We start from the raw sequence: 25709 nt of genomic DNA, 5'->3' as shown, positions 1-25709 counted from the left end.
ACTTCAGGAATCCTTCTGGCATGTGGGAAACGGGAGCTTCCCGCAGTTTAACCTGCCGTCACTACACAGGACCAGCGTTGTATTGTTTTAATCCTCGGAGCCGATCAGTGTCACCATGTCGATGCTCGGGACCGTCGCTAAGCAGCTCAAGAACCATCCAGCTGTGAGTGTGGACCTCATTCTTTCAAATTCTACCCGATATGATATATGAAAAAATGACCCGGTGACATTGAAATTTATCATTGGTGCGGCTAAAGGACGAGTCCACAGTGCAGCAGCGTCCTTGATTGTATAAAGCCACTCGTAAATGATATTTTGTAAATAAAACAATCCACAATCGGGTTTTAGATTATTATATGCATTAAACTAATAATGGCTGGAGAGTAATCCTATGTAAAAAAATTAAATTCATATAGGCCCTGACAAGTGGAAATACAAATATCACGACAATTGTATATATTTCAATCAGCAAAATCTTTATGATAACATCGACGCTATTTCCAGGCCCAAAATATAAATTGATAAAAATAAGAAAGGCGTACATGATAGTTCCACGGCCATTTGCGTTGGTGACAGCTGCACGTATGTATTGTAATGTACTCCTAAAATAAACATGACCCAACGTACTGTATTTGTACGAGGACAAATCATATGAATGGAAGTTGTGCAAAATGAATTGTCTTCTTGATTTTATTAAACAGTGAGCAATTATTGTGAACTAAGCGTGTCAATATATGAGATCGATTTTTACTGTCCTTTGAAGTCAAAGGTTTTGAATAGGATCAATGTTTCTAGAATTTTTTTTTTTTTGCTTAAAACCTTCGGTGCCAAACTTAGCATTGAACTTATGACCCTTTCCCTCTTCAGCTCATCCCACTGTTCATCTTCATTGGTGGTGGGACAACCATGAGCATACTGTACCTTGGCAGACTGGCACTGAGGAATCCCGATGTCTGGTAAGTTCCTGACAACATTTGCTTAATTACAAAAATGTACATAAATGATTGAGGTAAAAAATAATCTTTTCTCCATTTGTTAGTTGGGACCGCACGAACAACCCTGAGCCTTGGAACAAAATGGAGGCCAATCAGCAGTATAAGGTATGAACCATTGTTTTCAGTCATTTTCTTCCTCCTTCTCATGAAGCTTCATATAAATTGCAGTCTTTTACTGCACTGCCGTATCTTCTCGCTTATCATGCCTCAAAGTTCATATCACTTATTTGTTGTGTGTGTATATGTGTGTGTCTCGTTCCAGCTTTTTACAATAAACACGGACTACTCCAAGTTGAAGAAGGACAGGCCTGATTTCTAAGCTTGAAACTGTCACCCCCCTCGTGGAGCATTCGCACAACACTGACTGAAAATGAGTCAGCACATGCATTTAGTGTGAAAGTGAGGGGGGGGGGGAATCATTTATTTATCACTGACTGTATAACTAAAACAGGTACGCAACTGTTTGACTGAGTAATTGATGAGTTCATTTGAAAAATTACTGTGTTGTAAATTATTAAAAATGATTGAAATTGCTCTTCTTGTTTTGTTGGTGATTGCAAGATTAAGAGAAGATCCCAAATGTTGATATTTTGGAAGTGTAGTATATACAATTGTATATTAAAATTAATTTAAGTCATTACAAATAGCGATATCTGTCTTATACGTTTGGCTACATTTAATAACTCCGTAATGCACGTTTACCTTCTGTAGCTGCATTTTCTATTTTGGCCACAAGTCGGCAGTGTTGCCTTTGCCTAATGCATAAGAAAAGAAGAAGAAGGTAAATATCGCGAGATTTATTCAAAAATAACGCGGGATCCTCAACACACTTCCGGCTACTGACTAACATAAACAACTGCGTACCTTACCTTAATTGCGCCCCTTTTGTCGTGTACATACTCCGAGCAAACGTGTCTAAACTCGCGTAAACAAGCGGCGTGTCTATCGAGATGGATTCGACGGAAGATTTGTCTGCTCGTGTTCTTGTCAAACATATTCTCAGTACGGAGCCACTCAGGACTCCCGTCACCCGCAGGTATAAGTACACCGACTCCATCACTCCTCAATTTTCGAGTGTAGTAATATAAATATCATCTGTCTTTTTGTTAACGAGTCATCTTGTTTTCCGTAACCTTTTGCAAGAAATAAAAACAACTTCTTTGTTTACTTATAGTGTCTCCAAGCAGCAGAGGAGCCCATCAACACGTAGTACCAGATCGAAAACTAAAGATGGACGTGCTCAAACTCCGCAGGACATCATAAGGCGAAGTATGAGGCAGAAGATGCGTGAGGTGAGAAAAAACACCTCACAGCTAGTACTAACTTGCAGGGCTTGCCAGCTCTTTTCAACAACTTCTCTTTCTAGAGCATAACCAGCCAATCTGTGACACCTACCCAAAAAACGCCCTCTGCCATGCTGAAAAAGGCAAACCCGCTGGCATCAACTTCATTTGATGAGTCAGACACGCCGAGGCACCTTCTCATGAACATCTTGCAGACAGGTGCACGTCACGCTCCTATAAATACTGGCAGGTTGTTTAATAGCATCCATTGCGGTGTTCTTTAGAGCCCATCAGGTCACCTGTGGTTCGTGAGGAACCTGCGCCAGTGGAGCCGCCGCCGCCGCCGCTGCTGCCTTCAGCAGATGCCAGCATTGTTAGCAACCATTCAAGGTTAAACAATATGTGTGATTCTTGCTGTTTTGGCTGCCATTTCCATTTGGAATGTGAAATAATAAACAAAGTTTACATTTTAAGCATTGAGCTGTCTGGGTTGGATCCGCCCAATCTCACGTCCGACCTCGAAGCGAGTGTGGCAATTGGACTAAGGAGGAAGAGACCGCGTCCCAGCCTCAACGTAACCGATTTTGAAGCGCGCCTCAGAGAAGGCCATGATGGTAAGATGAATGGCGTTGCCATTCGAAACCTCCAAATGAGTGAAATGACAATGTTTGACTTATGCGGTCTTCTTTAGAGTCCATCAAGTTACCTGTGGTTCGTGAGGAGTCGCAGCTACCTTCAGCAGTTGCCAGCAACAATCCAAGGTCAACAACATGCACGCCACGCTTCTTGCTGTTTAAGCAGCCATTTGTAATTTCAAATAATAAACAAAGCGAACCGTTTACATTTTTAAGCATTGCGCTGTCTGGGTTGGATCTGCCCGATCTAACGTCCGACCTCGAAGCGAGCGTGGAAACTGGACTGAGGAGGACGGGATCACATCCCAGCCTCGGCGTAACCGATTTTGAAGAGCGCCTAAGAGAAGGCCATGATGGTAAGATGTTGTCATTTGAAACCTCCAAATGAGTGAAATGACGACGTTTGACTTATGCGGTATTCTTCAGAGTCCATCAAGTCACCTGTGGTCCGTGAGGAGTCGCAGCTGCCTTCAGCAGTTGCCAGCAACAATCCAAGGTCAACAACATGGACGTTTCTTGCTGTTTAAGCAGCCATTTGTAATTTCAAATAATAAACAAACCGAACCGTTTACATCTTAAGCATTGCGCTGTCCGGGTTGGATCTGCCCGATCTAACGTCCGACCTCGAAGCGAGCGTGGCAAATGGACTGAGGAAGAAGCGACCGCGTCACAGCCTCAACGTAACCGCCTTTGAAGAGCAACTCAAAGATGGTAATGTTTATTTGAGCAAAACACTTAATAATAAGCTCTACAAATTCAAATATTAGCAACACCTCCATACTGAAAACGAATGCGGCATTTTATTCATACAATATGTTGGATCTAATCTTGTGCAGGCCATTCAGAAGTCGTTGACGGAACTCGCCGAGCAAGCACTTCTCACGCCCTTGAAAACAGGGGAGACTCGGAGCTGGACTTATCAAGCCCCGCGCAGGAAGAGGTTGGTGCCTCTCTCCATCTTCCTGAGATGAGCGACGGCGAAGAAAACAGCAAACAGCCCGATGAGGCGCCGCCTGCTGAGGTTGCCGATCCTACCGTATACGAGGAAGAGTCGGAGGAGGACGACTCTGACGACCAAGACGAGCTGGAATCCGAAGGTCTCTCTCTGATTCAGTGTCAAATGTTCAAGAAAAACAAAGTACGCGACTTATTAATATGATGTCTGGGAATTTTCTTGAAACGTCAACAGAAATGAAGACTCCGTCATTCATTTGGGAGAAAGAGACTTTTCCCTTTCCAAGCGCTCCCACTGTTGTAAAGCCACAAGCCAGGCAAGTCATGCTTTTACATCATTTCCCTAAAAAAAAGATGTCATTTTTCCTCTAAATGATAATCCCTCACCAGTGCTTCAACTGAAGATGCCCCATCAGCCAAACCAAAGCAAGTGAGAAAGCGGAAAGGAGTTGCGGCCCAGCAGAAGAACCTTGGTATTCCCAAGAGCTACCTTATGAGCACCTTTCGGCATTTTGCCAAAACCAGGGTCTCCGACGATGTTTACCCCGTCTTAAGGGACGCGTAAGTACCTGCAAGTATTTGGAATTAAATGTGGTGCACTGCGCTGAGTACACTACCATCGTTTTCTCCGCCAAAGTATTTTTCCTCATCCGTCCAGCAGGAAAAAAAAAAACCTCAACACAAATCTGACTCAATGTTTCACACTCTTTAACTTAAAAATACTATGATATTTTTAAACTAGAGTGGACAAATTCCTTGATCGGATGGTGGAGGACCTGGAGACATATGCCGCTCACGCCGGGAGAAAGATTATTGAGGTGGAAGATGCCGTTCTGCTGTTGAGAAGGTAGCGTGTTTCATTTGAGAGGTGGTTGTAACGCGTTGGCGACATGCAACGTGTGAATTTGTTATCGTGCTCATGCTGCAGGCAGCGTCACGTCAATGACAAGGTGCCGGTGGAAGTGCTGATTGAAAAATACCTTCGGATGGAACAGCGCAAGCTCCTCATCCCCGTAGCAACCAGCGGGAATGTCGTCGTTCCAAAAATGAAGAAGTATTGAAGTTTCTATTTGTAAAACCCAATAGTTTGCTGATACAATATTTAAACCACTAATAAAATATTTTCACTTCCATTCCAGACTTCAGTCCGCATTTTTGGGGAAATGTGATCCCGTGTTCATAACTTCATTAAATTGGTTCTCTCATGATTGTGATTTATTCTTCCGCGTACCACTAGAGGGAGCCAGTTATTTCTCTCAATACTTCTGTATTCTGAGAAAAATGTTACATTATCGTCGAGTATAACAACTTGAGTATAACAACATGACTTAATTTTTAATGAACTTGTGACAACCAAATAAGCATAATAATTACGTTTTATTTGTCAAATAAGAACACCGGCCAAACGAGCACGGCGCTCCTGATGACGTCACACTGCTCAGGTTTGCCACTTTCGCTAACAACAACACAAGAGCCCGGAAAGCTAGCGAGCTTTAAACAAGAGGTGAGACCGTCGATAAATAACACCAAATGCGGCACGTACAGGACGCGGGGCGTTAAAACAAGACGCTGGAGCCCGTCGCGCCGTTTTTTCAAGTTGTATCTTGTGTCATTTGCGAGGCGTTTTCGCCTGTCGAGGTGCCTAACTTAGCAGCTAGCTCGCTTGATTGGAGTTAGCTCGCGTGCTAACACTCCACCGCCACTTATGCTTCAAGATGACCTTATCATTTATTGCTCTTTTCCACCACTCTCACCGGTAGTCATAGCGGCTGAAATGCGAAAAAATATTTTCAAAACGGGGTCTTAATTGTCAATTGTTGTTAGCAGATTGACTACCTGCTAACTGCACACACTCACACCTGTTCCCTTGTCAGATAAGTCGAGGTGTTTTTAATATAATTTTAGATAAACTTCTGTAAGGTTACTCAAAAGAACGTGTTTCTGAGTGACGTTTAAGTGTCCAGAAAGGTCAAATGTCATGTTAAATGGGCCCTCTTTAAGTTATGTATGTGTGTATTGTTAAACATATCAGACAAATCATTGGAAGATCATTTCTGTCGTTCATTCTTCTCACATAAAGAAAACGTTGTGAACCTTTTGAACTGAAAATTCTGAAGGTGTGACCTTTTTGTTGCATCTGAGTTCCAGACATCTCATTTCCCTAATGTGACCGCCTCAAAATAAAAGGTACTGATGGGCTGTCACAGTTTTGATTGATTCTGTCGTTATTCTGATCTGTAGGGGGTGACCCGCGTCTGTCTCGCGGGTTGCGCTGCCCATGGACTATTGGACCAAGCGCTGACGAGTGGAAACGGTATTTCCTTCTCCAGTCGAGACCAACACCTTCCGTCACGCTGGCAATGTCAAGAGTCCCGAGTCCCCCTCCCCCGGCGGAAATGTCCAGCGGGCCTGTGGCTGAGAGCTGGTGCTACACGCAGGTAATGTGACATTGGGAACTTTCGGGCAATTTTTTTTTTTATAGACCTGCATAATTCCCTTTAACATTTGCATTCCCCCCCTCCCCTGCAGATCAAAGTAGTGAAGTTCTCGTACATGTGGACCATCAACAACTTCAGCTTCTGTCGTGAGGAGATGGGTGAGGTCATCAAGAGCTCCACCTTCTCCTCAGGGGCCAATGACAAGCTGAAGTGGTGAGCGCATGAAATGAAGCCCTGCCATTTTATTTTATTTCCCTTGAACCACCTTTCCGACCTCCTTCAGGTGTTTGCGTGTCAACCCCAAAGGCCTGGACGAGGAGAGTAAAGACTACTTGTCCCTCTACCTGCTGCTGGTCAGCTGTCCAAAGGCCGAGGTCCGAGCCAAGTTCAAGTTCTCCATTCTCAACGCCAAAGGCGAGGAGACCAAAGCCATGGGTGAGTCCTTGATTTATTTTTTCTGTCGACCATCTGATGACGTGTTTTCGTCCTCCCTGGCGACACAGAAAGCCAGCGAGCGTATCGCTTTGTGCAAGGGAAGGATTGGGGATTTAAAAAGTTCATCCGAAGAGACTTCCTCCTCGATGAAGCCAACGGTCTTCTGCCCGACGACAAGCTCACACTTTTTTGTGAGGTACGCTGACGTTACCTCCAATTCTCGTTTTCTTGGCATGATTGATTCGAGCTCATTCCATATGGCAGGTGAGCGTGGTGCAGGACTCGGTCAACATCTCGGGCCAGAACACCATGAACATGGTGAAAGTTCCCGACTGCCGACTAGCCGACGAGCTGGGCGGCTTGTGGGAGAACTCCCGCTTCACTGACTGTTCTCTGTGCGTGGCCGGCCAGGAGTTCCAGGCCCACAAAGCCATCCTGGCAGGTAGCGAACGCCAGCCCCGCACGCATACGTCAAAGTTGTCCTCGACGTCAAATCACACAGTGTCCTCTCTTGGTTGTTGCAGCACGCTCTCCTGTGTTCAGCGCTATGTTTGAACACGAGATGGAAGAGAGCAAAAAGGTGAGTCATCAGGCCTTGCGCTACCACTGCAGTTATTTTCAGCGCGGGATCGCCGCGCTTTATGGCAAAGCCCGAGATGAAATTGCGCCGCTGCGCTACGTGGGTGGAGATTGATTCCGCGGCGAAAGCCAAAATGCCCAAACCAAAAGAGACGTGAAATAGCAGGGCCGCAATTATCGAATCACCTTTTGTCTTCTCTCGTCAGAACCGCGTCGAAATCAACGACGTGGAGCCCGAGGTCTTCAAAGAGATGATGTGCTTCATTTACACTGACAAAGCCCCGAACCTTGACAAGATGGCCGACGACCTGCTCGCTGCAGCTGACAAGGTAAGGCCGCCCTGGAAGTTTACAAACCCACATGAACTAAACACAGCTCACGGGCACCTGAATCCCAATGAAGCCCATCATTCAGCACGTCCCGCTTTCCTCCTCAGTACGCTTTGGAAAGATTGAAGGTCATGTGCGAGGACGCTCTGTGCACCAATCTGTCGGTGGAGAACGCAGCCGAGATCCTCATCCTGGCCGACCTGCACAGCGCCGACCAGCTCAAAACGCAGGCGGTCGACTACATCAACTAGTGAGTTCACCTGCTTTGTTTCGCTATTTCTCTCTTTGGTGTCTCGCCCGCGTTTTCCAATGTCGCTCAAAAGCAACCCTCACGTATCGGACGGACCGTACCGCCTTGCGTGCGGTAGCGACGACATTGTAATGGCTGCGTACCTGCGAATTCTCGTCCCAAGATTTTCTCCCATTCTGGATGAAACCAATTGAACGGTGTGCTTTATTCCCACCCCTCCGTGTGTGTGTGTGTGTGTGTCCCTCCCTTCCTCGCCCCCCCCATCAGCCATGCCGCTGAGGTGATGGAGACAGCGGGCTGGAAGTCCATGGTGGAGTCCCATCCACACCTGGTGGCCGAAGCGTACCGCTCGCTGGCCTCGGCCCAGTGCCCTTTCCTCGGACCGCCGCGCAAACGCCTCAAACAGTCCTAATGGGCCCTCGCCGCTTTCGACGCGTCACACAAATGGCCCCTTAACGCCCACGAAAAACTGAACCGTTTCCCCTCCTTTTTGCTGTTACTACACTACCTACAGCCCCCCCCCCCCCCCCCGAGCTCCCCCTCGATCCAGAACCTGCTGTATTTTAGTCCCTTCTAAGGACGGATGGAAAAGCAAGTAGGAGGGGGAGATGCAAGTGGATATTTGTCGTTTACAGAAAAACAAACCTGCACTTTCCTCTGTGGCTAGTGTGGTGCGACGTTGCGCTTTTTTTCTTTTTAATTTTATTTTTTATAAACTCCCCTCCCGCCCATTTGTGAAAACCGGAATCCTTCAACAAACTCAGACGCCAAGCGCACACGAGGTCTTTAACGTGATATTATTTCAGCTTCTGCGTGTGGCAAGGAGGCGAAAGGGGACACTTTAGGAGGAATCACACACAAAGACCCCAACAAAAGACACCCAAAGGGCTAGTCAAATGGAGGGAAGAAAAAAAGGTTTTGTCTCAATGAAATTTGGGGAAAACTGCACTAAGAAATCCACAGGCTGCCCCCTTAACAATCAAGCATTACCAGCAGTTAAGTTGAACTACTGTAGGGAAAGCACAAATGGACTAACAAGCAGGACAAGTATACCCTTTAAAGATGCTTTATTAGCAACCTCTATTATTATTTTTATTATTATTATAAATCAAAGCAGGTAAACAATATCATCGTTGTGTAACCGCAAACGAAATCCAAGGTCTCAACATTCAAAACAACATTGATGCATAACCTCCCAAAACCCTTTTTTTTTTTTTTTATTATTTAAGATTTTATACCAACAGTGAAGATATTCTTTCTTTGCAGGCTTATTGATTGAGGGCCATTTAAAATGAAATGAACACGTTTTAATGTTCAAATGAGACCCGAATGTGAATGGAGAAGAAAAACAAAACAGACATTGCTCTTTGCCAGTGAGAGGAAAAGTCATTGAATTAAGGAACCATAGTTGTTTCTTTCCTGTAGGTATTGTTGCTTTATGAGAAGTGACACTTAGTTGTTGCCATTTTTTTGTTCCCGAAAGAATAAACCACAACTATTTTGTATTGAATTCTAACGTCGACTGCTTTTTTTTTTATTTTAAAAACCTTAATTTCACATAGAACCATTTTTTTTTACTTTCAAAATCTAATACAAAACACAATGTTGCATTAGCATTTGGACTTTACAGTGTGGAAGTGTTAAAAAAAAAAGAAGAGAAAAAGTCACCGACATTGAATCATAATGATTCAATTCAATGCAAAAAAATATTTAAGGTGTCCGTCAGTTGTTCAGTTTGAGCGACAGAGGGCAGCAACGCTCCATTATCCAATGCAGGGCTTGACGTTGATCTTAATTAACATAATTCATTTGAAAAGGACTCTAAAAGTAAAGCAGATCTATTCATTGTTATAATGCATTGGAGGAAAGAGCAAGTTAGACAACAAACTACACCCTTGACAAATACTGAACATGTCCAAACATTTAACACAGCACAGTTCAAGAAACAAGCTGTTGGCGATGAAAGGGGGCTCGAGTTTCCTTGTTTTTTTTTATCCACAATTTCCATTGTGACTGCCTGACACTGATGAATCTTCTCATTGTGCAGGAAATCCATCACTGCCATTTTTTTTTGTGTGTGTGCAGCCTACAGTAGAAATGTGCACACTTCATATAGTTATTTGCACACTCCAGAAAGTTGAGATTTTTCTTAGCTTTTCCCAGGTGATCTACCCAGAGGCGGCCTAGAACCAAACCTCCCTCATCGGGTTTCTCACAGGTATGTCAAGTAAAGATTGTATGTATGTTCAGATTAGTCTGTAATACCTTAATTTCTGTTGTACAAGCCGTTCTTCTTCTATGAGTAATTGAGTCAAACAATTGCTGTGCTGCTATCTGATGTCAACATCCGTTTTCATTTCAGTGTCAAAAGAGGATATCTGTGCCAAAAACAGCAAATATTTGGAAGAAGGTACCTAACTAATATATATACGACTTGCGCTTGCAAAACAGAAAGCAAGTTGAGCTTTTTTTTTTTTCTCTCTTAACAGATTTGTTTCTGATTGGACTGCTAATGGAAACAAAGAAACATGTATGACATGATATCGGTCAAAGCAGGAGAAGAAAAGTGCAAAATGCAAAGGTTAGTGACAGCTCATTGATGTTCACAGTTTTACATCCGAACTACAATTTTGTCACGTTTTTAACCACTAAGATTTTATTTCTCAAGATAAATTCACCCCTAAAATCATCATCAATCAATATTATTGGTCTGCGGAACCATTATAGCCAAATAAAATGTGTTAAATGTGGATTTATATAGCAGTACAATATTGTCCGCTATGTTGTCAAATGAAACATGCAGTGTATGAAATTAAAAATGAATTTAGAACGATACCCTGGGGGACACCACAAGTGAGTACTGCACAGGAAAACGTGCTAAAAATTGTGACTTGAGTTAATATTACCACATTGTTTTGACTTTTTCTCTGATGCTATTTTTATACAAGACTGCAAGGCTCACTTCCCAGTATTCTAAATTTACATACAATGCTTTTTAAGTGAATTTGCAGAATCCTAATTAGGTTTCTAATGCCAATTAGAGGTTGATAGAGTTTGCCATGGCCAACAACCCCCTTTTTTTCTTCTCTTTCCCCTGTGTCATCATATTGTCTTTCCTGCACCAGAGCGGCCATGGGCTGTTAATCGCCGAGCTTCTCCTTCCTGTTTGTGGTACTAAGAGGCTGAAATTAGATCTGTATCACCGAGCATATGAGCTAAATTGGGCAGCCGATCGGTTCTAACTTAATCTGCTCTTAGTGTGTTTGGAGGATGAGGAAGAGTGGGCAACCTTCATGTTGGACCAGATCGGCTTCCGCGTAAACGCCCATTTGTTATCTGGTTATTTTTGGTTAACTATAATAAATCCGTGAGCCACACGAGGCTAATCGGCCACTCCCACGACAACTCCCGAGGGGGGAGTGAGGGAGTGGATCCCGATCTTTTCATCTTTTGATCCGACTCCAATCGCCGACACTTGATACTGCGGTCGAACCGGACACTCGGCGCCTTCGTCACACAAATCTGCAGCGTATTAAAATGAGAACAATGGACTTGCTAGGACTTGATGTTTTTTGCGATTTTGATTCTTATCCTTTGTCACTTCTGTCGCTAGTCGTTTGAACCCAAATTCATTGGATGGTTAGATTGTAAAGTGGTACTTTGATTTAGAAATTGGATTCGACTTAATTTAATTACGAAACCAAATCAATTTCAACTTGTCCATATGCGTCCCCCAGTTGGCTGGAAACAATTTTCTTTTCAAGATAAATGCTATAAATCTCCCAGCAGGCAAAAATGATGTTTGCTTGCTTTGGAACTAAAAAAATAATGAGCGTAAAATTAGAGGATAACCTTTTGTTGTTGCGCCGTCGCCTTCGGTGTTGCGTAAGAGACCAATTATAATTATGCTATTAAAGCTTGGCGTAAACCGATGTTATGAAATTTAAGATATTTAATGAAACGGTGTATCTAGCCCTCTCCAAACGCAGTTGTGCGTGCGCTAACCCAACTTAGCTTGCGATTTGGGGAGTGCCTTTGGCCTTCTGAGAAATAGTTACAAAGTAATTCTTCACCTGTGATATTGGTCCCCCTCCCTCCGTATGTTTTTCATACACCACCTACAGACAAGTTGCAGCGCATTGCGCCGCAAGGTCTGCGCACACCCCCAAATGTGTTAACACACAAACTGGAAAATACCTCATCGCTTCGCTTGTTCATGTTGCATAAAGCGTCTGCGATTAATCCCCAAATTAATTTCAGATTTTTCCTTTTGTCGGTATTCATATTTGCTTCCCAGCAGAAACCCAAAGGCTATTATGACTAATAAAAAAAAAAAATCATGAACATAAAACTTTAACCCAAACAGAATTTGCCCTGGTCCGAATACGCCCACGTTATTATTGTCACATACTTGTGGGCGTCTGTGCGAGCTTGTGCTCCCTGTGGAGCGTCAAAACAATGTCAGATGACAGTTCTAATTCAGTCAGCCACCCTCAATGCGACTTTGAGGCATTCATGTCACTCAGTCGGCCTTCAGAAAGTCCCCGTTAGGCCCCGATGACTTGATTGGGGAACGAATTTTTCCGACTGCCGTCTGGTTAGCAGACCTGAACACAAAGCATGCGGACTTGATGTGGCTTCACATAAAGATCAATTCGTTTCTTTTAAAGGCATTCTTCACTTACGACAACCTGCGACAAATAATTGGATCTTTTAATCATGCCCTGCAAAACCACGGCAAACAAAATCCTTACCGATAAACATCCGTAGCCAGAGAACATTCCAAACATGGAACGCTTTAATTAGGTTGTATCCGGAGAGGTTGCAATAAAATTCAACACACGTCGTCCTTCATATGGACCAACATAGCCGACATTTTATTGGTCCTTTTTTAATCAAATATCTTCGTCTTAATTTGTATTCTGTTCCGAAAGTAGATTGACCACTTCATAAAATGTTCTATGCGGCACCTGAGGGAAAGCGATCCCATGAAGAATATGAACATGAATAATAGAGTGTGTGGATGTTGCTATGACGGAGCCGTATTGGGGCAGGTGAACGATGGTCACGTGACACGGCTTAATAGAATTTCCCCGAGTGGACTCTCCCATCCACTCGTCCGTCCATTTGCTCCGAGCGCAGATTCAATTTCATCACTCTTCACTTAATTGGCAGCTGCCGGTCGGCCGGAGCTTCCTTATTTTTTTTCTTCTCCTATGCAGACCGAGGAGAAGAATGAGGAGAGTCGGAAGGGGCGAGCGGGCAAACCGCACCACTTCATTTTTATGGATGGACAGTTTGTAAAAGCAATGAGTTAGCGGAACCCCCCCCAGAGTAGCCTGCTGTTAACAAAGTACAGCACTCAGCGGGGTCTTGAAAAAATGAAAATTAATTTATATAATAATAATAATTTGAAGATTACAGCCACAATGAGAAATTTGTTCTACCTACACGCAAAACATTTCGGGGCTGATGAATTTCTTATGGCCTCGCCCTAAGTACAGCGTTCCCCCCACGGATCACGCCGTGTGTTATTCTGAGCGCAACCTCTGGGAAAATCTTTCACCGACGACTTCCACAACCTTGCGGGTTTTTTATACCTTCCTGGGGGAGTCTTCTTTCCTGTTTGGCCCCTGAAGTGATTCAAAGAGTAAATAAAGTTTGCGTAAATCAACATGACAAAGGTCCAAAGATATCGAATCACTTTTCCAGTCGTAGAGAAACAAGCGCGAAGGCGTTTGGCGTATTTTTCTTGTCGAAATAAAATAAATGACCTCAAATGAAGCGTGGTACTACTATCACTAGTGGTACTTGTGCTCACTCTAGTGGTAGTAGAAAGAATTAACGCCTGACCACAGCTCAGTTATATTTAACTTTTTTGTGCGATTCTGTGTACATGTTTTCGAATCTTGAAACATAGGACTGTATTAAGAAAAGTCTTCTTCTGAACTGAAGATGTCCTCCTACGCGTTCGGTCAGCCTTTTGCGCTGACACATGGTTCCCCTTCACACGTCCCAACATTCCTCGCAAACGACCCACTGGAGGTTCAACGCCGTTGGAGCGTGAATGTGTTTCCCATTTGGACTCGGGTTGACTTCCGAACCGGTCTCCACTTTTGGTACTTAGATCTGACTTAACCCCAGGGTGACTTAGAATAATATAGAAGCCGCGGGGGCAAATGTGGCCAGCGTGTGTGATTTCATGCATCATTAGCTTCTCGTCTTACTTCGTGGACTTCATTGACTTGACGGACTGTTTGTTGTCTCGGACCCGGGCCACATGCGTGAAGCGTCAAATATTTCTTTCCACTTTGCAACCCTCAGTTGTCCTGTTTGGATTGGATTACTTGCCACAGGGACGTTTTGGGACTTCTGGGTCAAATCTCAGTGTACTTATGAAACTCTTCTTTTCTCTTTTAATGCTATGTGAGCTCCTACGAGTAATGAAAAAATGCCAACATATAGCATTGTTGTAGTTATCTTGTCATTTTTAATCAATGGCTATTTGATCACAGACTATAGCAGTACTCACTGATATATATATTCTTTATCCTCTGCAAAGAATGATTATTAACACCACATCTAATGAAGTCCGTTTTTTGTTTGTATCTCTATTTCCTTTTTATACTGCCCCCAGATGGCCAACGGGGCAGCACAATATCCATTCAATTGAAGCAACCGAAAACCACGACAAAAGCTCTTTATTAATCTACATTCTTTAGAACGATCTCAGTATTAACAATAAGATACACAAGAATTTTGAAGCTTTTATTTTAACAGCATAATGAGTACATATTCTCGCGTTAGCTGGCCGTTAATGAATATTTGAAACGGATGCATGACCTTTATCACTGTAGAAGAAGCTCTGAGATTCACATTAAGTATAATACAGTATGTTAGTATATGAGGAACATTTACGTATGGTCAGATTGAGCTGTACATTTCAGCCACATCTAGAGCTCACCTCATTTTTGCATCATCACTACAACACGACGCTCAAGTGCAAAAATCAGGACGTCACCGCCTCGAGTTTCAAACAAAATACTGTCCAGAGAAAAGTGTCCCCTCACACTTTCCAAACTTTTGACACGCTGGAAAGTTATAATAACACGTGGGAGGGTTTTTATGACACAAGCAATGCATGCAATGTTGTTTTGCCCCAATATGTAAATATCCATGTTGGTCTTAATACATTTCCTAAAAAAAATAAAATAAAGAAACTTGAAGTATTTACAGGAACAAAGTTGTTACAAAAACATCGAAGAATAAAACTGTTCAACATCAAGAAGCCCGGAAATGGTTGCCAGGCGCTTGTGATGTAAAACAGACAAACGTAATTAATTACACATTGAAGTGCTACAATGAAAAGAAAAGTGGAAATGCCTTCATTTTAGTAACAATAAGATTTGCTCCTTCAAATATACCCCCCCCCCCTCCCTCAGCACACTCTTAATAATAATAAAAGAAAAATAAAAGTGAACAGAAATACATTTTAAAAAATAGGTGCTTGGTTTCATCTCTGGGCAGCATAATTGATAACTCGGAAAGCCCACCGCTCTGATTGTTGAGTTGGTCGGAGCTTGGCCATACCCTGAGAAAGGAATGCGGAAAGGATGGCGAGGAAACCCTTTGCTTTTTTATTTGCATCCCCATGGCGTGTGCGTTGGTTAGTTTGATGCTTTTTAACTTGAGGCTTGCTATACTGTCTGCATGCACGTTTAGGTAATGTAGCTTGGTCACGTGTAGCATATTAGTACACTGGGTTTAGTAGTATATAAAAGATATGGGCTTAATAATGGAAAACGTTTTTCATTTATCATGATTTTTTTTTCCTAGCTTCTACTAGGTGTAGAAAGTTTGAGAGGGGCGGCCACTATTTGCGGAACTCTGATATGAATGCTAGGCAGTCATTTGTGTTGAAATGTACAATAGTGTCTTTGCTATAATAAATCCATGCACGGTTACATGTCGCGAGTGGGGGACTGGTCGACGTTACACGTGCTGACTCCGAGTTCAACGACCTTACAGGTCTGTGATCCACCATCCTGGCATTTGTAGACGATTCCTCGGCGAAGAGTTCCATTTCGAAAGAATCCAAACATCCTCCGCTTAGCGTGTCTTCGCTTGCGATGATCCAGACCCCTGCTAGAATGGCCGCTTCGTCCTGTAGGCAGCCATTTGTCAATGCAAAATGAAGAGGCGGAAATGTAAATAATGGTGCTTGTCAGCTACAGCCTGGAGAGTCTCGAACACGTCTTTGGTACAACCGCGGCGAGGCGTAACACCGATAGCCGAGATTAAAGGTCGCAGAAGGCTTCTATCCATATTGGAATGATTGCAGAGCAAACCGGTAAAGCTAATTTCCTTCCATGTCCAGAGAAAGATAAAGAAGTGGTTCGTCCGGTTAGACCACGGAGGTGGCGGTGGGTTTAGGGGCGACGGGACTGAGCGCCAAACTCTGGGCGATGTCGCCGCGGTTGATCTTGCGCAGCGCCGTGCACAGCGCGTCCACGCTGGCGCAGTCCTTGCTGGCCCAGTCAGACAGGAGCGCTCGCACCGGGTGCTGGTCCTGGCGGAAGGCGGCGATGCGCTCCTCCTCGTAGCCCAGGAGGCCCGCCAGATTGCACCAGTCGTCCTCCATGTTGCCGTCGTCCCCTTCGCCGCCGTTGAACAGCAGCTGCTCCACCTTGTCTCTGGTGTGCAGAGGCAGCAGCAGGCAGGGCTCCTCATCCATTGTGACCACTGGAACAGTAAAGGCGGTCAAAGCATGCACCAGAACCTCTGTGGTCGCTCGAAAGGCTATAGTCAGCGAAAAAGGTTTTTGCTTACCCGTGTGTGTTTGGGTCTGGCCCAGCTGCTCCTGCAGACTCTGGCTGTCCACCGAGATGCCGCTGTCGCTGTGCAGTTTCTCGCCCTCGGGCGACGGGGTCTGGTTCTGGTTGGACGTGCAGTTGTTGGCCTGCTGTTTGTTCTGCTTGCAGCTGTTCCACCTACACAGTGAGAGGGAAGACGTCAGCCCCTTGGTAAATAAATGCGACACATGCCCTTCCGTTACGCCAACATATTCATCTATGACACTGAGCAGCAGGGCGTGGCCTACGGGAAAACAGCTTGGTCATCAAATATGTATTGTCGGGAATTGTGGTTTTGTTGTTGTTTTCCAATCGGAAGCAAGACGACCCCTATTTTGGTGCCACCGCCATTTGCTCACCTCTTGAAGACGATGAAGGCCACCACGCTGACCACCACGGCCGCCAAGACCGAGCAGTAGACGGGGATGAGCTTGTTGTTCAGATTCTGGTAGATGGGCTCGCGGGAGTCGCCGTCAGTGGTGGCGGTGGCGCTGCTGTCTGTCGGGCCGTCCGACGGGGGGTCTTCTATTGGGGAGTCATCGTAGGTGGGCTCGGTGAAGGGCGTTGGCGACACAGACGGGTACTGCACTGTGAGGAGCAAACATCAACATTTGATTGTCATCAACAGTTGAGGTCCAGGGTTCACTCAACAGCACCGAAAACAGAAAGTCATGCCGAGGAACGGGGAAGAGGTACCCCGAGAGAGCCGCTGAGTGCCGTGACGAGGCGAAAACATTTCAAATGTTATTAAGAGGGATGCTGTGTGGCCAGCTTTTAGCCAGGGCCCGGAATTTTGAAAGTGAAATGTAATATACAATCAATCCGGAGCTCTTTAAAGCCATTGATTTCTCTAAGAACATTTGAAAGGGTTTGGGACTTTTCTTGCACACTGTTTGAATCAATTGATATCAATACATTCTTTGTCCTCTGCAAAGAATGACTACTTTGATTGTGGACTATGTACAAGATGCTTAGCTTTTATTTGGATTGAAAAACAAAACCTTTTTTTGTGGGAGGCTGGAACAGATTAACGGCTTTCCCATTCGTTTCAATAGGGAAAGATCATTTGACTTTTGGCTCCATGTCTGCTAAAGTTGGGAGCTCTTCCCACCCGGAAGTGACATCACGGCCAAAAGGTCAATCAAAGTCTTGCGATCCACTGCAGTGTCGTATTGGTTTCCCTCCCGTTTCACCGTCTCTGTCTTTTTGGCTACTTGAAAGCAGACGCCAATCCATGACAAAGATCCTCTTTGTCCCGTACGATAGCCCACTCATCCCCCCCAAGCCTTTCTTTGCGTTTTACTGCCTCTTGAACAGACGTTTTCTTTCCGAACAATCGCCGGCGCTCGTTTGGCGGCTCTCTGCTTTCCGAACCGGCTTTTCAAAGATAGTAACTCGATCCGGTTTGTGTCCAATCCACCTGTCCTTTTATTCTATTATCACCTCCCATCTCCGCATCTATCTGATCTCCATGTCTTTCTCTTTGAAGCAGACGTTGCTCCATATCCTTACCAGCTTATTTGTCTTTTCAAAGGGCAACCTGCCCCCGTCTTCGCCGATACAGCGAAAAATGAAACAATCAGGAATAATCCCCTCGCTTGACAGTTCTCTCCTTGAGGCCGCAGTTCCTTCCTCGCATGATCCCCTCTCATTTTTCTTTATGTGTGTGTGTGTGTGTGTGTGTGTGTGAGTGCGCTTTGCGACAAAATGCAATCAGCACTCGTGGAGGTCAACCAGAGAAACTGGAGAGCGCAGAGGAGTAACTCCATCGCTTTTATCGAGCGGAGCGTGTTTTTCCAGCATCTGTTCTTTCACGCTTTGCTGTCTTTCTCCATCTCTGCCGCGGCTCCACCTTCGGTGACCTCGCCTTTATTATTTTTCTCGTCACGGTCCAGAGCAGGTCCGTGATGTCCGCCAGTTATTTACAAAGAGGACAAAAGCCGCGTGGAACTTTGCCCCGTGGATGAACGGAGGCACGAGCCGGAGTGCAAGAGTCGCCGTCGCCCCCTCTGTCCCGCATCACCTCCCAAAAATGTACTTTGTCCACAAAGGGGACGATTCAAGTGACAATACGCAACTTATGGGACTGGAGGAGCGGAGTCAGAGGTGGCACAAGTCTGTCCAGGCACACAATAAACGACTGTGGCGTATAGAGCTCGGCAGTCCGATGGCTCGGGGCCCGCTGGGGATTCCTCCCGGGTTATTGATGTGCTAATGTTGTGGACATACTAAATGCGGAATGTCCGTGGCATTTTACTTTTGGCATCGGGCTCTTTTTCGACGTCGGTCAAATCTTAATGGATAGACGGAAAGGAAAGCCCCCTCCGACCGGTCTGTCGATTGTTCAAGACACAAGCGCGATCGGCAAAACGACGCCAGCTATTATTATTTGTCGCAGACGATGAAAAATATACGCCGAGAATAGCTTCAATGTCACCGCGCTATGATCCGACAGTATCCAAATTCCGTTTTTTTTGTACAGCAATAATCAGGCACAAACATTAGACATTTTTTATTTTTTTTTTGCGTCTGGAAGAATTTAATGGCATTTCTATTCAACTGAATGATACCGCAGTAATTACAAACCCCGTCCATCGTTTGTGATTACAAACTACAGGTTAGTCCGACGGATGTTGTGGTGCCTCCACCTTAAAACACAGCCATGCCTGCAAGATCCTACTTGTCGGCCGCTGGCTCTTTCTCCACCCTGCCGACTGACTGAGTCCCAGCCTTCGGGCCCGTGTCGTCTGACTGGCCTAATGCATACGGACGTCTGGCAGCTCTACAGATTCGGAGGCAGCGATAACGCGAGTGCTCCGCTAAAAAGATTAACGCGGGCAATAAGGAGCTCGTGATTAGGTTAGAGCGACGAATGATGAGGCCGCCCTTACGCGGCCGGCGCGGGCGCCCCTCCGGCTATTGGTCACGTGATGCGCCGTGTTGGTTATCTAAAAGGACCAAGTGCGGTTCTGGCTCCTTAAGATTCTGATCTTCCCATCCCGACTTCCTTTTCTCCCTCTGCATTAAAGAAGCATCCTCAATGGAAGATGGCCATTGACCTCATTTGGTCTGTGCTTTTTCTCCTCAAAGGGAAACGTCCAAGACATGCACCAGTTTGAAAAGATGACGGTCAGGTGTGTGGTCGAAACGTTTCCATTTTCCGCCCGATCCCAATCTTACTCACGTGTGACAATGCGGTGACACGCCTCAAGTGTTGCACTCCTAAACTGCGCGCTAATGACACGGCAGCACATCACAAGTCCAATAAACCTGCCACTTTACCGCCGCTTCTCTTCTCTTGCTCTTGATTTGACTAACTGCAGTATCTATAATGTTATTATCGTGGCAAGGGAAGCTCTTCTGGACACGGCTGCTCGTACAGTTGCCGAGTATTTCACATAAATGGCCAAACGAAAAGGGTGAGGCACAAGTGAGTCTCTTCTGACTGGACTGTGATAACAGCGGCCTCGCGACCGACTGGCCCCATGGCCGATCGGCACACTCCTTTCATTGTCACGGGACAAAAGCATTGATTTCATCTGCGAGGCATCGGGTCGTCGCGGTGGCCGCTGACGGCATCCGCGGGGAATTTGAGATGTGAAGTTTGATAGCCACAGGGTACAGTGATATATAAAAGAAAACTCAGAGCGCGGTTCATAGACGTGACCTTCCTGTAATCCCTCAACTTCCAGGAGAAAGACTCTTTGTGTCGTCGGGGGTAGGGACGCGTCGCCAAAGACAGCGGGATGAGCTCCAGGATGACATTTGGATCAATGGATCAACAATGTGTCACATTGAGATGATGACAAGCGTTTCCTACTGTACGTTGGCTCATCGACCGCAAATACGCTCCGGCATTGTTTGGATTCGTGACCTCGGGGCCAATCGGCCCACTGCGCTGGCTCTCATCCCTGATGGGATTTGATTTTTCATTCATGGCCGTTTCGACTTACCCTCTGAAAGCACTTGATGTAGCTCGCCCGGGATTTTGCGTCTTACCTTGACAAACGGTATCGGTGACAGCCGTGCAGGCCTGCAGTTGCAGCTCCTCGCCCTCGTCGCAGGTGGCGCAAGGGATGCAGGGCTCCCGCGAGCTCTCCTGGTCCGAGTACGTGTCGCCGCCGCACTCCTCGCAAACGGTGTCGTGGTCCGACTCGCAGCTGAGCAGCATGCCCTGGCCCACGGGGCACTTGGTGCACGGCTCGCACCTCTGCGACAGCTCGTTCAGGTAGAAGCCGTAGTTGCACACGCAGGTGGCGTCGTTGGCGTCCGTACACGGCGTCTCCATGCGGAAGAGGCCCGTGCATTTCGTGCAAGGCTGGCATCGCTCGGTGTGGCTGAAGTTTTCCGAGAAGGTTTCGCCTGAAAGCCGAAGAAAGCGAATGACCTTTTGTATTTTTGTAGGGTGGGTGGTGAGAAGAAAAAAAGAAAATCCTTTGCTACATTTGACTTTAAATGTCTGATGTTTTCTAGCGGAATCAATATTAAATGTTATACGGAATTGTATTTCACAGGGATAGAGAACACTAAATTATGCAACAGACCCATTTGTAGGAGCATCCATGCGAGTGCGACACGTGGATAAATTGGGAGATGGACGGGTTTCACCACCGCGGAGCCTTGATTAGTGGCTCTAATTTTTTGGATAGGCGGCACACATTTGAGGTGATGGAATGTAGTTTGAAAAGTCTTGGTGTTTGGTGTCACCGGACCACCCACTGCTGTGATGAACTGGAGAGATTGGCAGATGGAGCGTCACTGGAGATGAACCCGAGCGTTCGGGTCTGATGCTATCAGATGTGGCCTCCTCTAATTTTCGGGTGGTCCCTTGGTTTCTATGTGGCGGGCGGGGATGGGGGTTGCCCTGTTTACCAGATATACTCAGACGTGCCGCTGCCTCCGCCTTCTCCTCCCCGAATGCTCTCAGAGCCATTATCATAATGCCGTTCATCAATAATGCAAGTCAATACATTAATAACGCGAGGCTACAGATGGTCTTTTCCTGGCCAAGCTTTCTGTTGTTGCCTTCACAGACAATAGGAAAGGACAGTTTTGTGAAAAGTCCCACTCCGATTGTTCCTCCTTTACTTTCGTTTTTCGTGTTGCGTTGAAAAGCACTTGTCAAACTCACTTTACTGACAGTGTGTCTTTTTTTTTTCTTTTCTTTCTTTCTTTCCAGGACTTGACTCAAAGCCATCTGCTTTCACGGCACCTTTTTTCACGTGTCTGCGGTTGATCATGCCTGAGCGGCTGAACTGTGATTCTTAAGTACTGATGATGCTGTTGGGCAATAACAGGAAGCCACGAGAGTTGATTTCACGGCGATGGTAATTATTTTCAATTTAGCAGAGGACAGACCCGTTAGGCATGTTTATTTTTTAATCGTTTCAGCCATCTGGTCCGTCAGCATCTTGTGACCAAAATGTATTGTTGTACCACTCAGCATCCTTCAAATAGGCACCCATTCGACACAATTAGGTCAGCTCAAATGAAACTTTCTTTCTTACAAAGGATTTTGGCACGAAATAGTTTTGGAAATATTCCCTCACGACCTGAATCATTTTGGAATGATGGGTCTCCTTATCTGGAACTTGACCCACATGGCTTTGCTGTTTCCTGGGAACAGTGCAGGCTCTGGCTCTCAACCAATCTTGGTCTGAATGTGACCTCTTGGAATAAGGCAGGCTCACATATAAATAACCTTCAATCCAGAAACAGATGCGCCCTGAATGTTCTTCTAGAGTTCATCCGCCATCTTGACTGCTTCCATTCTTACCATGCCACTAGAAATCCTCCATTGTATATTTTTCTCTAACATTTGGACCGGCGCCCATTCTTAATATCTTCTGCCGGTGCTCATAAAGTGTCTGCCCAGTGGAGGTTCACTCCCTACATGGTAACGGACAGCCAGCTTTCATTACCAGCTGATTTCCCAACATGCTGCCAGGCTGAATCTTCTCAGCTTCTAAATGCAACTCTTGGACAGTAAAGAATCATGATGGAACAAGTGCTTTGGATATCTATGCATGTTGTGAATTATATGCCAAGTAAACTTGAAACTTGAATTATATGCGTGTGTTCCTTACTGTCCAGGCAGGGTGCGCACACTGGTTGCGTGGCTCCGCACGGCTTGACGACACCCTCGCCGGGCGGACACTGTTTGCAGCATTTTCTGTCGGTGGTGTACTGACCCGACAGGCACTCTTCCTCGGCCGCGGCGACCATCTGCCAATCATCACACACATCATCAGAATGGAAAAGACTACAGGAGGCAACAGGCAAGACACAGTAAACAAACAAACGCTAGTTTTGTTAGCCCATCCATGGTATTTTGCTGTACGATTTAGCATTAAGCTACTGGGGAAAAAATTACATTTGGTTCATGAACTGTTGTGGTCTCAAAAGATTTGAGTTCATTTAAGTTGATTGATATTCATTATTATATTTCATCGCCTGGCCTGCTCAATTTCCCCACAAAGGGATTCAGAAGTGCAGATTTGAGTGACATCATGTTTTCTCTGCTCCTTCCAAAAGCAATGTCGTTGCGTAAACGCGAGATAACTTTACATCCTCGGAGTCAACAGAGGAAGAATTACACTTTAGTTGGCTGCCTTACAACTCAAAGACCCAATTATTAATCATTGCTTCATTTGAAACGGCTCCAAAAAAAAAAATGTCTGGGCAGTCCGAATATTCTTGGTTTTTTTTCGCTCCCAGCGTTCCCATGATAATAACAGAAGTCATTTGTGATTGGGATTCCACATAGTCTGATCATTTTTGCAGGTTTGTACAAGCACTGCACACGTACAGGTGCTTTTGCAAAAACATCAACAAGTGAGCTTTTTTTTTTTCCCTCTTTCTCAAAACTGCTTCCTCAGCATTCTAAAAACACACACATTCAAATGACAAATTGTCTATCTATTATTTGGCATCCAAACGAGTAAAGTGCTAAGGTGACAGTTAAACAAGGAACAAATATTTACAACTTGTAGCACACAAAGCAATTGGCTCGTGCCTCCTGCACACAAACGAATTCCTCCACCGTCAAGTGTTTTTTGACAGAGGTGAGATCTTTGTGTGTCACATTAAGGTGTGTGCGGAATGCTGCCGACAAAACATCAAGCGGCGCCCCCGGGCTCCTGTGAGTCAGCTGGCAGGTACTTTGTATATGTCTGTGCGTGCACGTGTGCCACTTTGGGATATTCCCCGAAGTGGCACTTAGAAGGTTGGTCCCTTTTCTAAAGTTGCCATGGTGCCTATCACAACACAGTATCTGAAATGTCACCTTACAGTCAGCAAAAAGAGACACTGATGACCATGTCATCGGTTTGCAAAAGACAAAACGCAGATGTCAACTGTTAGCACCGTCCCGTCGAATGGCCTCACGTGTGAGCAAACCTGTTTGCGGGTATTTGAGTGACACCTCGGAAACCACGCCAAGTCTCGAAGCGCTTTTCATTCCATCCCCTTTTGACCCTTGACAGCTCATTATGTGCTACCATCTTAATACTAATAGACTCGATTTATATAACGCCAACCCAAGGATGCCTAACAATTACTCCAGCGGGTAATTCTAACGTTGGCAAAGATAGGAGCGTCGTTTCAAGCGTAGCTAGCTGATAGCCGCCTGCGTCGTCGAGGTCAGAAACGAGTCGTCCTTGACGTAAGCGAGAGTGGTAGATGACGCAGGGAAAGGGCAGGGTCCTTCTCGGCAGTGTCGGGAGGTTACCACGAATCGTATGCTAGCGTCTAAATGCCCGATCAAAGCCTACCCATTTGAAGAAATGCACGTTTCATGAATGTCTTTCTTGCCAAGTTAACGACGTGATCACATGAAAGCGGACGCTCCGAAGCATCTGGAGTCGTGACCTCGCTCGGACCAATCTCGCTAATGCCGCAGTCAATTTTCACTTGGAGGCACTTAACCTCTGGACCCGGGCTGTCAGCGCTTGTTAAAGCATTAGAGCGCCGCCACGCCGGCCTTCCTTACAAGTCGGAGCTGGTTTCAATGCAGACGTATAGAAAAGGAGAGTGATGCGAGGCGTTATCAATTTTGCATGAACATGATGCACGGCGGGTGTCGACTTGTAAAACCTTGACAAACCCGCCGCGCCGCGCAGCCTTGACAAACCTGTCACATAGTGACACAGCCGAAAAATATTTACGTCCTCGCAAGGCCTCGGAGGAACTTCTCCATAAATTAGGGAGGCTCTGACGATGGCTGGATGGAGCCTCCGTGATCCGCTGCCTGCGGTCAAACTACGGTGGCGACTGTTGGAATAACATGTTAACACGGGGATCACATATCATAACATGGTTAGGTTAAGGCATTAACCTCGGAGGCCTCCGTGTCGAAATGCATGTCTTGAAAATCGCCAACGATTGACTAATATGTCATGATATCATTCCAAACAATTATCATGAGGAGCAGGTGCAGCTTTTGTCCCTTTGCACGACTTTGTTTTTTTCAACTTCAAGACCCAAAAAAAAAAACAACATTGGCAGGTGACACTGTCACTTAAAAGTTACTCACCTGTCCAAGCAGTATTGCGATTAAAATCATATCGGTCCCGTAAGTCCTCCCCATCTTGCCGAGAGGAGCGTTTTGAGCCGAGGAGCAAAAGGATGACACGCTCACAGATTTCCAAGTGTAATCAACTGCTCGATCATGCTTGGGTGTATCCCTAACAGAAGAAGAAGTCAGGCAGGGCGTCCGCAAACGCTCAGCAGTGTGCAGCTTCCACTCAGAGGCAGAGTTGGGCCCATCGGATGTTTGCCTCTTGTGCGATTTCTGCTCTTGTGACACCCGCTCGCAGCTCCAAGGCTTCCTCTCACTTCACCACGCCCACTACTCCCCCCCCACACACACCCCCCACACCCCCACACACACACGTACTGGTTTTGATTGTTAAAAAGTGCACCCAAGTTGCACACTGATTAAAAAAAATAGTTTTCATAT

At 45.6% G+C, this 25709-nt stretch overlaps 4 protein-coding genes across 4 annotated transcripts; 3 read left to right on the top strand and 1 right to left on the bottom strand.

The window, feature by feature from the left end:
* The first annotated feature begins 2 nt into the window (after nucleotides 1–2).
* ndufa4b (NDUFA4 mitochondrial complex associated b) lies at nucleotides 3–1529 on the top strand. Its single transcript, XM_061264720.1, has 4 exons — nucleotides 3–163; nucleotides 868–956; nucleotides 1040–1100; nucleotides 1258–1529. The coding sequence occupies exons 1-4, from the start codon at nucleotides 116–118 to the stop codon at nucleotides 1312–1314; spliced, it is 255 nt and encodes an 84-aa protein (XP_061120704.1). The 5' UTR covers nucleotides 3–115; the 3' UTR covers nucleotides 1315–1529.
* A 274-nt stretch (nucleotides 1530–1803) lies between these two features.
* cenpt (centromere protein T) lies at nucleotides 1804–5000 on the top strand. The gene is made up of 14 exons (XM_061264253.1): nucleotides 1804–2031; nucleotides 2170–2287; nucleotides 2362–2497; nucleotides 2563–2668; nucleotides 2753–2892; nucleotides 2970–3039; nucleotides 3130–3269; nucleotides 3340–3409; nucleotides 3494–3624; nucleotides 3750–4010; nucleotides 4103–4184; nucleotides 4258–4428; nucleotides 4610–4714; nucleotides 4796–5000. Exons 1-14 carry the CDS (start codon nucleotides 1946–1948, stop codon nucleotides 4926–4928), a joined length of 1749 nt encoding a protein of 582 aa, XP_061120237.1. The 5' UTR covers nucleotides 1804–1945; the 3' UTR covers nucleotides 4929–5000.
* Nucleotides 5001–5265: 265 nt separating this feature from the next.
* On the top strand, nucleotides 5266–9408 carry LOC133143086 (speckle-type POZ protein). The gene is made up of 10 exons (XM_061264843.1): nucleotides 5266–5371; nucleotides 6109–6305; nucleotides 6397–6518; nucleotides 6589–6740; nucleotides 6809–6936; nucleotides 7005–7182; nucleotides 7265–7320; nucleotides 7526–7648; nucleotides 7756–7898; nucleotides 8166–9408. Exons 2-10 carry the CDS (start codon nucleotides 6228–6230, stop codon nucleotides 8308–8310), a joined length of 1125 nt encoding a protein of 374 aa, XP_061120827.1. The 5' UTR covers nucleotides 5266–5371; nucleotides 6109–6227; the 3' UTR covers nucleotides 8311–9408.
* Nucleotides 9409–14653: 5245 nt separating this feature from the next.
* ngfrb (nerve growth factor receptor b) lies at nucleotides 14654–25576 on the bottom strand. The gene is made up of 6 exons (XM_061264841.1): nucleotides 25284–25576; nucleotides 22837–22975; nucleotides 20750–21112; nucleotides 17110–17338; nucleotides 16728–16888; nucleotides 14654–16640 (listed from the first exon to the last, which is right to left on the bottom strand). The coding sequence occupies exons 1-6, from the start codon at nucleotides 25335–25337 to the stop codon at nucleotides 16303–16305; spliced, it is 1284 nt and encodes a 427-aa protein (XP_061120825.1). The 5' UTR covers nucleotides 25338–25576; the 3' UTR covers nucleotides 14654–16302.
* Nucleotides 25577–25709: the final 133 nt, after the last annotated feature.

Source organism: Syngnathus typhle, linkage group LG18 (assembly GCF_033458585.1).
Source record: "Syngnathus typhle isolate RoL2023-S1 ecotype Sweden linkage group LG18, RoL_Styp_1.0, whole genome shotgun sequence".
In the NCBI taxonomy this organism is placed as follows: Eukaryota; Metazoa; Chordata; class Actinopteri; order Syngnathiformes; family Syngnathidae; genus Syngnathus; species Syngnathus typhle.
Note: the sequence above shows the minus strand (reverse complement) of the source record. Positions and strands in the feature narration are given on the sequence as shown.

Coding starts and splice junctions, on each gene's coding strand:
- ndufa4b (XM_061264720.1), top strand. CDS start 116: ATGTCGATGCTCGGGACCGTCGCTAAGCAGCTCAAGAACCATCCAGCT. Junction 164..867: donor AGCTCAAGAACCATCCAGCT/GTGAGTGTGGAC, acceptor TTCCCTCTTCAG/CTCATCCCACTGTTCATCTT. Junction 957..1,039: donor CTGAGGAATCCCGATGTCTG/GTAAGTTCCTGA, acceptor TCCATTTGTTAG/TTGGGACCGCACGAACAACC.
- cenpt (XM_061264253.1), top strand. CDS start 1,946: ATGGATTCGACGGAAGATTTGTCTGCTCGTGTTCTTGTCAAACATATT. Junction 2,669..2,752: donor ATTGTTAGCAACCATTCAAG/GTTAAACAATAT, acceptor TTACATTTTAAG/CATTGAGCTGTCTGGGTTGG. Junction 3,410..3,493: donor GTTGCCAGCAACAATCCAAG/GTCAACAACATG, acceptor TTACATCTTAAG/CATTGCGCTGTCCGGGTTGG.
- LOC133143086 (XM_061264843.1), top strand. CDS start 6,228: ATGTCAAGAGTCCCGAGTCCCCCTCCCCCGGCGGAAATGTCCAGCGGG. Junction 7,183..7,264: donor CCACAAAGCCATCCTGGCAG/GTAGCGAACGCC, acceptor TGGTTGTTGCAG/CACGCTCTCCTGTGTTCAGC. Junction 7,321..7,525: donor AGATGGAAGAGAGCAAAAAG/GTGAGTCATCAG, acceptor TTCTCTCGTCAG/AACCGCGTCGAAATCAACGA.
- ngfrb (XM_061264841.1), bottom strand. CDS start 25,337: ATGGGGAGGACTTACGGGACCGATATGATTTTAATCGCAATACTGCTT. Junction 21,113..22,836: donor GTGCGCACCCTGCCTGGACA/GTAAGGAACACA, acceptor TTCGGCTTTCAG/GCGAAACCTTCTCGGAAAAC. Junction 16,641..16,727: donor CCAGACCCAAACACACACGG/GTAAGCAAAAAC, acceptor TTACTGTTCCAG/TGGTCACAATGGATGAGGAG.